The sequence below is a fragment of the Xylona heveae genome, assembly GCF_001619985.1.
Source record: "Xylona heveae TC161 unplaced genomic scaffold L228scaffold_4, whole genome shotgun sequence".
NCBI classification, from domain to species: Eukaryota; Fungi; Ascomycota; class Xylonomycetes; order Xylonales; family Xylonaceae; genus Xylona; species Xylona heveae.
Genome location: NW_017264196.1, coordinates 1288612 through 1301591, shown reverse-complemented (window position 1 = coordinate 1301591; position 12980 = coordinate 1288612). Strand labels below are relative to the sequence as shown.

At 50.8% G+C, this 12980-nt stretch overlaps 5 protein-coding genes across 5 annotated transcripts; 3 read left to right on the top strand and 2 right to left on the bottom strand.

Moving 5' to 3' along the window:
- Positions 1-451: 451 nt before the first annotated feature.
- L228DRAFT_246323 (hypothetical protein) lies at positions 452-666 on the bottom strand. The gene has a single exon (XM_018332388.1). The coding sequence runs from the start codon at positions 641-643 to the stop codon at positions 473-475; it is 171 nt and encodes a 56-aa protein (XP_018189096.1). The 5' UTR covers positions 644-666; the 3' UTR covers positions 452-472.
- A 356-nt stretch (positions 667-1022) lies between these two features.
- Positions 1023-3763, top strand: L228DRAFT_246322 (hypothetical protein). Its single transcript, XM_018332387.1, has 2 exons — positions 1023-1142; positions 1244-3763. Exon 2 carries the CDS (start codon positions 1343-1345, stop codon positions 3491-3493), a length of 2151 nt encoding a protein of 716 aa, XP_018189095.1. The 5' UTR covers positions 1023-1142; positions 1244-1342; the 3' UTR covers positions 3494-3763.
- Positions 3764-5609: 1846 nt separating this feature from the next.
- Positions 5610-7604, top strand: L228DRAFT_118391 (hypothetical protein). The gene is made up of 3 exons (XM_018328972.1): positions 5610-5741; positions 5836-6045; positions 6093-7604. The coding sequence occupies exons 2-3, from the start codon at positions 5959-5961 to the stop codon at positions 7323-7325; spliced, it is 1320 nt and encodes a 439-aa protein (XP_018189094.1). The 5' UTR covers positions 5610-5741; positions 5836-5958; the 3' UTR covers positions 7326-7604.
- On the bottom strand, positions 7602-11099 carry L228DRAFT_118384 (glycoside hydrolase family 3 protein). Its single transcript, XM_018328971.1, has 7 exons — positions 10874-11099; positions 10606-10790; positions 10456-10553; positions 10224-10403; positions 9954-10167; positions 8226-9885; positions 7602-8156 (listed from the first exon to the last, which is right to left on the bottom strand). The coding sequence occupies exons 1-7, from the start codon at positions 10934-10936 to the stop codon at positions 7935-7937; spliced, it is 2622 nt and encodes an 873-aa protein (XP_018189093.1). The 5' UTR covers positions 10937-11099; the 3' UTR covers positions 7602-7934.
- A 443-nt stretch (positions 11100-11542) lies between these two features.
- L228DRAFT_118352 (hypothetical protein) lies at positions 11543-12239 on the top strand. The gene has a single exon (XM_018328970.1). The coding sequence runs from the start codon at positions 11636-11638 to the stop codon at positions 12152-12154; it is 519 nt and encodes a 172-aa protein (XP_018189092.1). The 5' UTR covers positions 11543-11635; the 3' UTR covers positions 12155-12239.
- The last annotated feature ends 741 nt before the right edge of the window (positions 12240-12980 follow it).

Here is a 12980-nt window from a genome sequence, read left to right as displayed (position 1 = left end):
GGAGAGCGCTCTCTTAGGGTACAGAGGTACTTGTGTGTTGAAATCATCACTTTTGGCAGTCAAGGGCGGTGTCCAAAGCGCCGGAGCCAACGATTTACCGGAAAGGCAGCTTGCAATGATCGCGATGTGCCTGTACCCGGCCATGATTTGTCACTGATGCAGTCCCGTGGGGCAGCAATCTCTTCATTGGTTCTATGATTGACCTTTGCCCCAAACAGGCTTCAGAGCTGGCCGGAAGACTAACTCGGCGGTTGCCCAGGAACGACGTGGTCCAACCACGTTTATCAACACGAGCAGCACCAAACATGCGTTGTTGTTGCGAACAAGCATCGTCATGCCTCTTCTCAGACAGTGGACAGCTCGGAAAGCCTTGCAGATTATTCTGGTGGGACAGTGCAGATTGAGACTCGATTTCTTCGACAGGAACATCAAGGTCTACGTAGTATTACGTCTAGGAAATGGACAATTTTAATCAAGAAACAGAAAACGAGTGGGTGCGGAAAGGCGGGTGGGCGAGCGGGTGGAGACGAGAAGCCATCCAGGGGGTCGCGAGGTCCCCCCAGTAAAGTGTGAAATTGCAACTTGTAAACAAACCGACCTTGACAGCTGGTACAGTAACGGAGAAAGTAACTAATATTGACATGCTTTTGTGCACCCCCAGTCTTATGAGCGGGGAAATAATGCCTACAAGCCCGTTATTATCTTGAGACATTTCCCACCTTTCGCGCGCGTGCACCTGCAGGGCTTTGTACCATTGTATTCTCCGTTTGTGTGGCTCGTGGAAATCCAATCTCGAGGGCGCTTGTGCAAGGCAGCTACGAGAGGTCCACACGCGCGCACACACACATACTCTCTCTCTTCTGACGAGGCTGGATCTTCAACCTACTCCCTCTCTAAGACACTCCCAACCTCATCATCCTCAGCGCATCTGACTCACTCTCAGAAATTCAGCACAGGCAATATCCGCCCTCAAGCTTTTCAATTCCATAATATCTTGACCACAATTGCTACCATATTGGCGCCATAATTACAACCGCCCGCAAAGGGCAGTGGGCACACCTGTCATCCCCACAATTTCTGCGACAGCATTCTGTGCAGACTGAGACAAGATCTTGCCCCCCCCAATCAGACATGGAAAAGCAGTAAGTGATGCATCGAATTATGACACTGGTCATTTCTGTGCATGTCATGTTCACATTCGCGCAATTTTGACCGCACGACCCGATTCTCACAAATATCTTAGATGACAACGCCGAATCGCGCACATCACGTCCAGGAACAGTGAGCTTGTTGGTTGTCGCATACGATAGAGCTGGCCTGAAGCTATTACGGATGATTCTGAATGGATCCACCACCACCCCCTCCACCGCCACATGGCGCAAATCCCCGTTCCACCGGTTCTTCAGGGCTGCCCCCGGGCAATTACGATATTTTTATCATTCCACCTCACTCCTCTGGCTCGGGCTTTCTCTATCTACCCTCATTACAACCCCACCGCAACAGCTTTCTCGCCGGGGTTTTTAGTACGCTACTTGCTCTGGGAATATGGACAATTGTGGCGCCCGTCTTGCGGGAATGGTTCTCCAGGACCGTGGCATCTGGAGGAGCAGGGGTCGTAGTCTTGCTGATTGCCGTCGGAGTTGCGGGATGGGCCTGGGGCAAAACACAAATGGAAAAGGTTGGGGGATCTGCTCGCACGTCAGGAAATGAAGGAGGCCCAGGAGCAAGCGGACCGTCACCTGGAGCTTCCGCTCCGCCTCCCAATGCAGGACCACCTCCTTTCAATGGACCGCCGCCTCACAGTGCCGGACCTTCTCCGGGCGCAGGCCCAGGTCCAGGTCCCGGGCCTAGTGCAGGTACAGGACCTCGTCCGGGCTGGCAGCGTCAGCAAGGGCCCACCCCCGGCGCAAGTGAGGCACGTCAAGCATGGGAAAAGGCTCGGCAAGAGACGAAGAGAAAAGAAGAGGAACGCAAGAGGCGTGAAGAGGCGGAAAAAAAGGCGGAAGCGGAACGCAAGAAGAAGGAGGAGGAGACTCGGAGACAAGAGGAAGAACGCAGGCGCAAGGAAGATGAAGAGCGGCGAAGACAAGACGACGAGCGAAGACGGAAAGAAGACGAAGAGAGAAGAAAGGAGGATGAGCGCCGAAAAAAGGAGGAAGAAGAAATGAGGCGAGAGGTTGAACGCTTGCGCGAAGAAGCAGAGAAAAAGGCACGAGAGGCAGCCGAAAAGGAAAAGTGGGAGAAGGCTCGTAAGGACGAGCGTGAAGCTAGGCTGAAGCAAGCTCGAGAAAGACGTGAAAAGGAAACAAAAGAGAAGGAAGCAAAGGAACGCGAGACGAAGGAGAAGGAAGCCCGTGAACAGGCAGCTCGGGAGAAAGAAGAGAAGGAAGCCAAGGAAAAGGAGGCCAAGGAAGCTAAAGAGAAGGCTGACAAGGAGGCCAGAGAGGCACGACTACGAGAACTTCGTGAGCGGAGGGAGAAGGAGAAGCGAGAGAAAGAGGCACGGGAAGCACGAGAAAAGGAGAAGGAAAAAGAGGCAGCATGGACAGCGCCCTCGACATACGCAGCTTCAATTCTCTCCGACCGCGAACGTACCCCTTACCACGTTTCCAGTCCATCCTCCTCCACGATTGGCAAGGAACCTCGGACTCCGTCTCCCAAGAAGCAAGCCGCTGCCAAGTCAGAGGTTGGGTCCGAAGACGCTTACTCGTATCGGCCCTACGACAAACCAAAGCGCCCTGTCTACAAGCAACCTTCGCACTCGTCCTTTTATTCCGAAAGTTCCTATGCGCCATCTCAATCCACTGCTCGAACCACGCCGCCGCCGTCCAACCGTGGCCCATATTTTACCAAAGACCCAGACAAGATCATGATCCAAGCCGTCTACCTGTTTAGCGACACCTTTCCGAAGCAACCACTTGCGGAGTTGGTTTCTGGTATCGGCAGCGTTACCGATGGGTTGATTCTCAAAATCACGACGGAAGGGTTGTTCATTGACGATGATGTCCGCCACGTGCCGCAGCGTGAATGGGATTTGAAGGCGTGGACGATGAAATTAGTCGAGGTATGGTGCCCTCATTTTAAGAAAGGTCCTGCTTCAGCATCTGCTGCTCAGCGTCGCGCGCAGAACCCCATGCGCACACTTTTTGGCGACGGAAAACCCCCTCCCCCAACCAGTGAAGAAACCGACCTCCTCATTGAGAATTTGCTTCGCACTTGCAAATCGAATTGCCACATTCCTGGATCAGATGGACCTAATGGTTATTCCTCCTCACAGACTGGCGACTTCAAAGGTGTACACGTCCTTCGCGCGAGCATTCGAGACCAGGAAGGCAAAAAGTACATTTTTGTCATCCAACAGGAAGAAGGCTGGAAAGTCGCCATTGGCCTTCAGCGATTACGACGTGGTACCCAAGTGCGCGCACTTGGTGTCAGTGGCATGACAGTGAACGAGACACGTGCTCTTCTCAACAATATCGACTGGGTCATGTAAAGCAGAGAGTAGTACCTCTGTTCGAGTCCTTTTCAACCATCTTTTGCTTGACTTTTTCATGCAATGTGGTTTTACCATTTCACTCCCGATCCGATTATACTTTTTCTTTTACTTGCACATTTTTCTTTGCATTTCTTCTTTTTCTCCGTCATGCTTAGCGCCATTGCTTTCAGCAGCATCTGTCCACTGCATCAATTGCATAGTGCATCATCATTGCAGGGAGTTTTTCATTTCTGTTGCGTATTCGCTCTTTTCACGTTTCATACCCCATGACGTTTGCCAGAAAAGCTTGCGCCTTCTTGACGATGCATTTCCAGTGTGTACAAAAGAGTGTCTGATTTGCTGGCCGATAATTCCTTTTTCCCCTTGACATTTACCTACGATTCTATGGAGGTTTTCGCAATTTATTCATGATCATGTCAATAACTCGACGGACGATGGTACAATGTTGCGTACCTATACTTAATATGGACCTTCAGACACAAGATCTTATAATATCAACTCCCCGAACTTGGAATCTTCGGATCCGCTTTAGAGCCCTGGACATGTTTGTGAAAACCGATTTTATGGAAGTGATGCAGCTTAGTAGGTGACGAAACAACACAACCTAATTGCGTAAGCTCTTTCGCAGTTGGTCCAGGCAACAGTTTTTTTTTGAATTTGCAGTGCTTATGGTTAACTTTTTTTTTCTATGCCGGAATTTCTGCAACCCGCTTTTCCCCCCGAAAGAGCATGGCTTGACAGGGATTCCTGCAGCAAGATAAGGAGGTAATAGGCCAGTTGTGCTAAGATGTCCATTGTCCTTCCTATAACGCAATAAGGGTAATCTGTGGCGTGAAAACGACGTGTCAGCCTTGAGTGTTGATAAGTTTTCCCACCTTCCCCAGACAATTCAATTGGCATGTTAGTTAGTGAGGTGCTAGTCAGAGATGGAGTAGCGTGATTCGTCCTCAACCATGTCAAAGCATCAAAGCACTTTCGCCACGAGATAGCTAAACCATTATCTAAGTGATGCGTAGCTACAACTTCACCAGCCAGGAGCATACGTCTGATCCATGATTTTGTACAGAATAGCAGGGGTCAGTGCAATGTTTTCAACTCGCAATTAAGTTTCATCTGCGAATTGAATATAAGCAGTATAAATTACATTCATCAATGGCGGATCTTTGTAGAATATGAGGAATATGAGGAATAACAAACATAGCGACCGTTGCCGCAGCCTCCGACGGGAGGACGCCGATAGCCGATGGATGATGGGCATCTTTAACTAAACTTTTGACTGATTCGGGTACATTATCGCACTGTAAAGTTACCTTAGCGACACAGAATCAGCTAATTTTCCCCTTTTACTTATCACTGCTCTCGTTGTCTCCAGTTTAATTAATTTAGGACGAAGATATCCGTACTTCGTATTGAGCTGTGGAAACACCAAGTCACCTAACGTCACTTTCAAATTGCCCTGTGAAAAGTCCCTGGCACTGCCCTGCCCGGCAGGCCGGAGCCACAGAGACCCGAGGACGGCTCCTCTTGGCAACCCATCTCGTTACCTGATTGATTCCAAGCTTGAACGAGGTCAGCCATGTGAAGGCCCCACGCCCACAAGCCAATGGGCAGCGACGAATACAAGGCCAACGAGGTACGTAGTAAAGGCGCTGCGGATGATGAGTCTGCCAATGATTCTGCCATGTCGTATGACGGGACTGGGATCAGCATTGAGGGAGGACTAAGAAGGTTTAAAAAAGTGACAATCCGTTCCACACTCCCATCCCAGCCCAAGCGACACACTTGGCTAGGCAGCAGTCATTATTATACGAGCAATTGCAACGAAACGGGGAGACGCTGCAACTGTGGTCCTTTATAGAGAAATCTTTTAATTAAGAACATTACGTCGGCCTCGCTCAGTATTTAGGCCCGTTTCTCACTTTCTACCGGTGTTGAATGACACTTGATTCCATGTTATTATACCATTGACCGGCGAGATCACCCGCAGAAACACATGGCTTCCCACGACATCAAGTCTGAGGACCGGCAGGCTCTGCTTCCGGCAGACTACGAGAAGCAGGACTATATAGAGGAGGGTCGTCCCATTGAGGGCGACATTCATCAATGCGCATGGCACCGCTGGACACGAGGCCGGAATTTCACTACCAAGGCCGCCATTGCATTGCGATGGATGCTTGCTTTCATCGTGTTTAGTCTGGGCTTCAAGTATATTTTCGACATGGCTAGTCATCTGGGCACAAAGAAGGTGAATTGCCTCGAACGTTCTCATCTGCGTCCCTCGATTTCCCCCTAATCCTCTTCTACCGAATCCTAGTCATATTTACTTTTATTCTTTTAAGCAAAGAAAATCAAATGCTGACTAGATTTCCAGCGCCACCACCCCAGCTTCCCCTCTTACTCAGGCTCTAGCCCCTTCAATATTCCTGTGCAGGATATCTGCCATTCCCTCCCAGTAACCGACCATGTCAGCTTCGATTTTAACACGGCCGAGAGCTCCGGCTTTGGCGTATACCAAATCGTCAATACCACCGGCAGCAGCAAACCTCCCTATGGAGTCCCACTTCACACAAGCGGTCAAGTCCGCGTGAAGCGCCACGAGCCTGCCAACCCGGAGGAGCTCATCGCCAGTCCTATTCGCGCCGAAATAGAACTGTCTTATTCCGACCCTGCCTTGCGAGGTCTCGTTGACATTGAAGGTTTACCCAAAGCGCTGACCATCTCCGTTCCACCAACTGTGCCCGTTTCCAAAGATGGCTGTGCCTTTGACCCCTCTGCTGCAGCAAGCCGCCCGCCGTTTTGCATCAGTGTCAATGTCGATTTGTTGGTTGCGCCAGACGCCACGTTCAGCGATTTTGCCATTGTGTCCTCGTTCCTGGACCAGATCTTCCTCCCGGGTCTCAACCTGAACGTCTCGAATTCCACCTTTTTCAGCAGCATTAGCGGCTCGATCCTTGTGCCCCCTGCTTCCTCCTCTTCTTCCCACTCCTCCTCCATGGCCCCCTGTCATTCTTCCTCCTCATCCTCCTCTTCCGGCATAGCTGCCCGCACAGACGACGACAGCACTACCTTGTTTGACTCGCGACGCACCATCATCACCACCACGAGCGGCAGCATCGAAGGTGCCTTCAAGCTCCTCGACCTTCTCTCGCTCCAGACCCACTCGGGCTCCATCAAAGTAGACGTCTCCCCTCAAGACGCCGCCCCTGCTCCGGAACTGCCCAAACCTGCCGCCTTCTCCGCCAGCTCTTTATCTGGCTCCGTCGAGGTGCGCTACCCCATCAGAGCACTAGGCTCTGAAGTGCCAGCACGCAACTACACCGTGCACGCCGAGTCCATCAGCGGCTCTGTCAGCGGCACCTTTTTCCACGGAGAATATACATCTCTGAAATCGAAAAGCGGACATGTAGAAGCATCACTGTTGCCCGTCATTGTGACCGAGGGCAAGAAGTCGTTTTTGAGGACCCAAACCGTGTCTGGCTCGACCGAGATTGATATCCATGACCCGCTGTATTTGCTTCCTGATAGCGACACTACTACGAATGATGTCTCTGATGTCTCTGATGATGATGATAAGGGAAAGTTCAATGGTGAGCACGCGACTGTTTCGGGCTCCCTCAAACTGCGCTATCCGGGCGAGTGGGAAGGCACGATCACGGGCAGTTCCACCTCTGGCAGCCTGGACGTGCGTGGCAAAGGAGTCGAGGTGCAGAAGAAGACGGACCTGCCGTGGAGCCACCAGCTGGTGGCGAAAAAGGGTGATGGAAACAGCCATATTGGCTTCCACACGACGAGCGGATCGGTAGACCTTCTTGTCGGCGAGGAGGTATAGAACATTCAAGCAAGAGTTGCATGTGGGAGAAAAGGATGAAGAGAAAATTGGATTGAAAGAGGACAAACGGGGTAAGAGGTCAGAAACGGGAAATTGTATACTTATGATTCCTTTTGCCCCCGCACATTCATTTACCTGTTACTCAACCGAAAACAATGACGACGTCACGAAATTTTGACTAGTTTTTCATTTGCACATGCAACAAGTATTAGTTCAGAAAGAATGCAATGCAATGCAATTAATGCTATCGACATGATATTTTGTAGGAGCAACATCAGCAGTCGCTAGTTTGGGTACTATGGCTTGACATGACATGGTATGATATAGTGATATAACGGCGCAGAGCCACCGCCGAGAGCGGCAGCTTAGAAAGAGACATTTACAGCATATGACTTGAGAGGGATGCAGCGGGAGAAGAATTGCCAAGCGAGAAATTGCAAATCAACCACTCCAAAATAGAAAAAATTGAGCCAAAGCTTCAAAAGGTATAATGAGCGAAAAGGAGCGAAGAGAATTAAAAAGAAATTAGTAGGATCCAGCTAGCAGCCAACAATTATTCACCTGATTTTCCTCGCCTTCCGGCCGTTTGCACCAGCAAACTCCAGTCCTCTACAGCGTCTGCGACAAGGGGAGCTTCCTTGACGAGCTTCCAACGTAAACAGTCTTGGTGTAGTTTGTGATGACCCAATTCTGAGATGCGGAATCCCAATTCGACAAATCTCTTCGGAGCAGATCGGCATGGAAGGTCGTCGACTGGCCTGGTTGAATCGACAAACGTTCAAAGCCACGAAGCACGACCTTGGGATCATTAGGACCGCCAAGGGAAACATACTAAATGACAGCGTTAGAACTCACGCATGACAAAAAAAAAAAACTTGGCATCCACAATATTGAACTTACCAGCTGGGGTACCTCTTCTCCTGCAACTGTGCCAGTGTTGGTGATGGTAGCCTCGACAGAATACAAAACGTCGTATAGGCCCGGATTGCCTCCTGGCGCACCTCCAGCGGGCACAATAGGCTGTGGAGAGCCGTCCTGTGCACCGGGCGGAATGTAAGAGGTTCCCTGGTTGCCATAGTCATTCCAGCCGTAAGATGCCGAAGCATTGGTCGAGTTGACATAGGGGTAGATGTAGAGAGGAACACGATCAATATCCGATGGGAAGAGGTAGTCCGAAAGGTTAGTGCTGTAGTTTCCCAATACAGGTGCAGCAGCGCTCTGACCGCTGGCTGGGGTATATCCGCCAGCGTTAGCCTTCGTAACAGTGAGATCAGAATAGTTGAACGTCGTGTAGCTGAGACCAAATCCAAACTCGAAAATTGGATCGATACCGGCCTTGTCAAACGCACGATAGTCGATAAAGACGCCCTCTGTAAAGTCCTGCTGAGGGGCGTCGACGCCATTGTTAGGTTCGTACATCAAGTCCGTCCCATAATCTTCTCGGTTGCGACCAAGAGTGAAAGGCAGTTTGGCACCAGGATTGAAACGGCCGTAGAGCACGTCCGCGATTGAGTTACCCGACTCCTGGCCCGGCAGACCAGCCCACAGAATAGCAGTCACGTTAGGATTGTCCACAAATGACTCAATCAGCACTGGACCGACGGTGTGCAAGACAACAATGGTATTGTTGCACCACGCTGTAACATTCTGAATAAGGTCATCACCACCTTGCCAGAGTGTAAGATTCTTGCGGTCACCCTCGTTGCCATCTATATTGATGTATCCTTCACCGCTGTCCGCATTGACAAAGACAAGAGCGACACTGGCCTGTTTGGCCAAAGCCTGAATCTGAGTATATGCGTAGTTATCCGTAACCGACTGGATGCTACCGTAATTTGAAGCAACCTCATTTTGGATCGCCGTCAATGGTGAAATCAGGTAAGGGTAGTCTGCTGTTCCACTTCCCCAGCCCATCGCCAAGGTTCCATTGTCACAACCGTGGTCGCCGCAGCCGTTCGGGCCATACGGGTTGTCTCCAGCATCATCACCGAAGACGGCGGTCAGCTTCTCCTTCCCAGTCAATGGCAAAGTCCCATTCACGTTCTTTAACAGAACCGTGGATTTTGAGCCGAGGTATCGAATAAGTGATCCATGACCCTCTCGGACGTCAACGTGTTCGTTGATCACACCGTAACCGTAGCCCACAGCTGGATGGAGGTAGCCGTACGTGTCTTTGGACCATGAATTGAAGTTAACAGGAACTTGTGTCTTGTCCCGTCCAACCTTGTACCAGGCTGCGATGATTCGGGTGACCATGTCGTCAAGGCGCCACTCCGGAATGGTACCATTCACCACGGCCAAAGTGAGATTGGAGCCCCAGAACGACGTGCCGGTATCGAAGAGGACATCACCAGGCATACTCATGTCCAGGCCTGCCAGAGCATCTCCAACGCCGGACTTGTGCGCTTGCCAATCACTCATGATAAATCCCTGAAAGTCCAGCTCGGACTTGAGCAGGTAATTCATCGTATAGCTATTGGAGCAGCCATAGCTATTGTTAATCTGATTGTAAGAGCACATGACTGCGCCGACTCCAGCACGGACAGCGTCCGCAAAAGGCCTGCAAAGAATATCAGCCTCCGATCTCTCAATTTTCAGGCGAAAATGAAGCAAAAGTGATTTACATACCATAGATAAAGTTCGTGCATGGTGACATCATCGACGTTGGAACTCAGAGCCTCCGTAATGTTGAAGCCATAGCCCTTGGCTTCTCCAACCTGGCGGAAATGCTCCTGCTCGTTGACGATAAAGTGCTTGGCACAAGCAATCACGCCGGCATCCTGGATGCCTTGAATGGTATTCGCAATGCCGATACCAGTCAAGACGGGATCGGGGCTGAATCCTATATGAACGTCATTAGCTGGCTGACAAATATAAACAATTCCAACTTTTCCGTACCTTCCCAATTTCGACCACCCTCTGGCGCGCGTCCAAGAGGCCCAGCTACGGGTCCAAGCTGGACATCCACGCCCTTTTTACGGTGTTCAGTGCCCATAGCGTAGCCACGTGCATACATAGCCCCGCGATCGAATGTAGCTGCAATATTAACACCGCCAGGAAACGCGGAAACGTAGTCCGCTATCAGCTGCGTCAGTAAAATATTACCTCAACGCCATTGGTGATGACTGACCGAAACGAATGCCCACAGGAGAGTCTTGCATGCACAAGCTGCGGAACCCAAGACGTGGAACCGACCCTACTGCTCCGACACATGCCTCTTCCAACCAGCTGTCGTTCAGGTCAGTGACATATCTCCTAACCCTAATATAAAACTACTAACCCGACACCCGTTGTGATATTAACCTTTTCCAGCAGTGTCAATTGGCTGACAAAGTCCCTGGCTTTGGCATACGCCTCTGCCCAATCGCCTGAACCCGATCCCCATGGCGAAGGATAAAATGGAGGGGAAGTCACCAAGTTATCACCTGAACTGGAGGTGTTTGAATACGTCGGTTGATTTGGGCCCTATTGAAGACGTCAATGCCGTGTTTAATTCAGCAGGCTTATTGGATTATTTTTTTTTTCCGGAGGTGAAAAAACGCTCATACCTGAGCCAAGCCCAACCTCGCAGCGGCCAAAAGCCATACGGCTGTCCCAATTCCTGACCACATGGTCACAGCAATTAAGGACTTGACCTGAGCTTGCGCTTTGAAGGATTTCCCTTCTTAGCTTGACCTTCCCGTATGACAATGAGTTATCGTGGAGTTAGAATAGATAGCAGCTGGGGAGAGAAAAGGAGAGGACAGAGAGGAAACGAAGAGGAAGCTTAATCGGGGCGAGTGAAGTGAGGGAAGGGGAAAGAACAAGCAACGATGTGCTCGAGGGCGGAAGGAACCGTTGGGAGCGGATGTGGTTGAATTGTGACGAATTGTCGTCTCCCAGCCCAAAGTCCGGGGAAGGAAGGGGCGAAAGGGAAAAAAGAAAGGACGAGAAGGGAGCTATATGTTCATCGACGCGTCATTACGAACAATGAATACTCCATGTGGGGAAAATTGATGACTTGGTTCCTGTTCCTGACTTGTCCAGGTCGCGGGGTCCGAGGGTCTGAGGGTTGCCCTTGCCTGGCTAGGAATGACATTGTGGTGTCTTGATGAGATGGAGGGGGAGCAAAATGGTGTGGGCATGACAGATGCGGGAAAGGGAAGGAAGGAAGAGCAGGTGGGAGGACCCTTGGTTCCCAGTGAGCGTCGATGCCATCACGATGTTGACCGTGCCCTTAGCCTGCATGCGAACCAAAAGAATAGCACGGTTAGCGGCCCCATCGCTAGACTACCCGTATCATTTACCAGTTCAGATGGGGAAACAGCATTATGAATCCATCCAATGCGTCCGTCAAAGGTGACAGACAGACACTGGGTCCGGGGGAGGTGTGGTGGTGGGACCCTGGAGCTGCTAATTACTCGTTCGTTCTCATCAAAAAATACTCCCCGGCGCTGCGGGTGCAGAAGAGAGGAAAAGGACAAAATGGGTACAAAATTGATAATGTGAGCAAAAAGGCGATGGCGTGTGTGGATTGTGGGAAGCGAATGCGGAGCAGAGGGGGGAAGCCGGTAAAGCTACGAGTAGCGAATCTGGGGAAAAGCAGATGGAAACAACCACTAAAAAAGAAACAAAACGCATTTTGGCTGATGACGGCATCTCCGGCACGATTGCGGGTACCGTTACTATCGGTTGGCTTCCGAAGGGGTCGGCTGCTGTATCGGTACGTCTCCCTCGTATTCCTCAGCCATCTCCAATATTGTAGCTCGATACAGCCCTTCCCCTCCGCAATAATTGCCTTAGTCGGTGTTGTTGGGTCCCAATCAAACCTCCTATCCCATTCTCCCTAGTAAACACTTTGATGCTCATTGCTCCCACATATCACCAATCACGATGATGGCGTTCAATATTTCAGTCATTTTGCCTTTTCAAATATAAAAATAAAGGAGTTGACCTTCATGACCAATGCTCATGAAGAACAAGAATGCCAGTCAGGTGTATTGCCGAATCATGAGGTGGGTTAAGAGGTCCCGAAGAAAGAGTCGAACGAGCATGTTCCCTGGCGTGAAGGGGTCCCCATCTCCCGACTAGGCCGATTGCAGCCATGACTCGCCGGGATCTGACGTCCCCGTCCGGCTGGCTCTTGGAAGCGTAAAACTTTCAAGCAAAGATCTTCGTCACATAAGAGCTGACGACGGTCGCGATCAAAACGAAGAATCCTGACTTCGCAGCGTCGCATCGTACTGCTTTACCCCGCAGTCATCAAGGCGTCGCAAGATGAAAGATCTCAGGTACGTAACTGACCGGGTGCTTTCGGCGATACAACAAGGTACCTACACAGGAGACGGTTTCCAAGTCCTTAATTGCTTCCGGGGTTTTGTTCAACACTTTCCCTCTTGACCAACAGGCTTTTCGTCTCGGTAGTAGTACCTTAGGAATGCCCCTCGAAGGGTTGCAAAGGTCATGCTACGATGCTCCAAGAGAGACATCTACCACACTCCCCGTTCCACTTCTGAGCTGCGTTGCCCGTAAAATTCTCCAATCATGCCTCGACGCGCACAATAGACACAGAGCAGTTGGCACGAGTAAAAGGACACCATCAACTGTCATCCGCAAGTGGCACGCGCACTGAGACCTGCGCAAGTCGACTCCATGGCCTTCTCGAGGGTGACGAGC

Excerpts from the sequence above, each read along its gene's own strand:
- L228DRAFT_246323 (XM_018332388.1), bottom strand. The coding sequence starts at position 643 with ATGTCAATATTAGTTACTTTCTCCGTTACTGTACCAGCTGTCAAGGTC.
- L228DRAFT_246322 (XM_018332387.1), top strand. The coding sequence starts at position 1,343 with ATGGATCCACCACCACCCCCTCCACCGCCACATGGCGCAAATCCCCGT.
- L228DRAFT_118391 (XM_018328972.1), top strand. The coding sequence starts at position 5,959 with ATGTCAGCTTCGATTTTAACACGGCCGAGAGCTCCGGCTTTGGCGTAT. Across the intron at positions 6,046-6,092 it reads CGGCAGCAGCAAACCTCCCT|GAGCCTGCCAACCCGGAGGA; the intron begins ATGGAGTCCCAC and ends GTGAAGCGCCAC.
- L228DRAFT_118384 (XM_018328971.1), bottom strand. The coding sequence starts at position 10,936 with ATGTGGTCAGGAATTGGGACAGCCGTATGGCTTTTGGCCGCTGCGAGG. Across the intron at positions 10,554-10,605 it reads AATATCACAACGGGTGTCGG|CTGGTTGGAAGAGGCATGTG; the intron begins GTTAGTAGTTTT and ends CCTGAACGACAG. Across the intron at positions 10,404-10,455 it reads TCCTGTGGGCATTCGTTTCG|CGGACTACGTTTCCGCGTTT; the intron begins GTCAGTCATCAC and ends CGCAGCTGATAG.
- L228DRAFT_118352 (XM_018328970.1), top strand. The coding sequence starts at position 11,636 with ATGAATCCATCCAATGCGTCCGTCAAAGGTGACAGACAGACACTGGGT.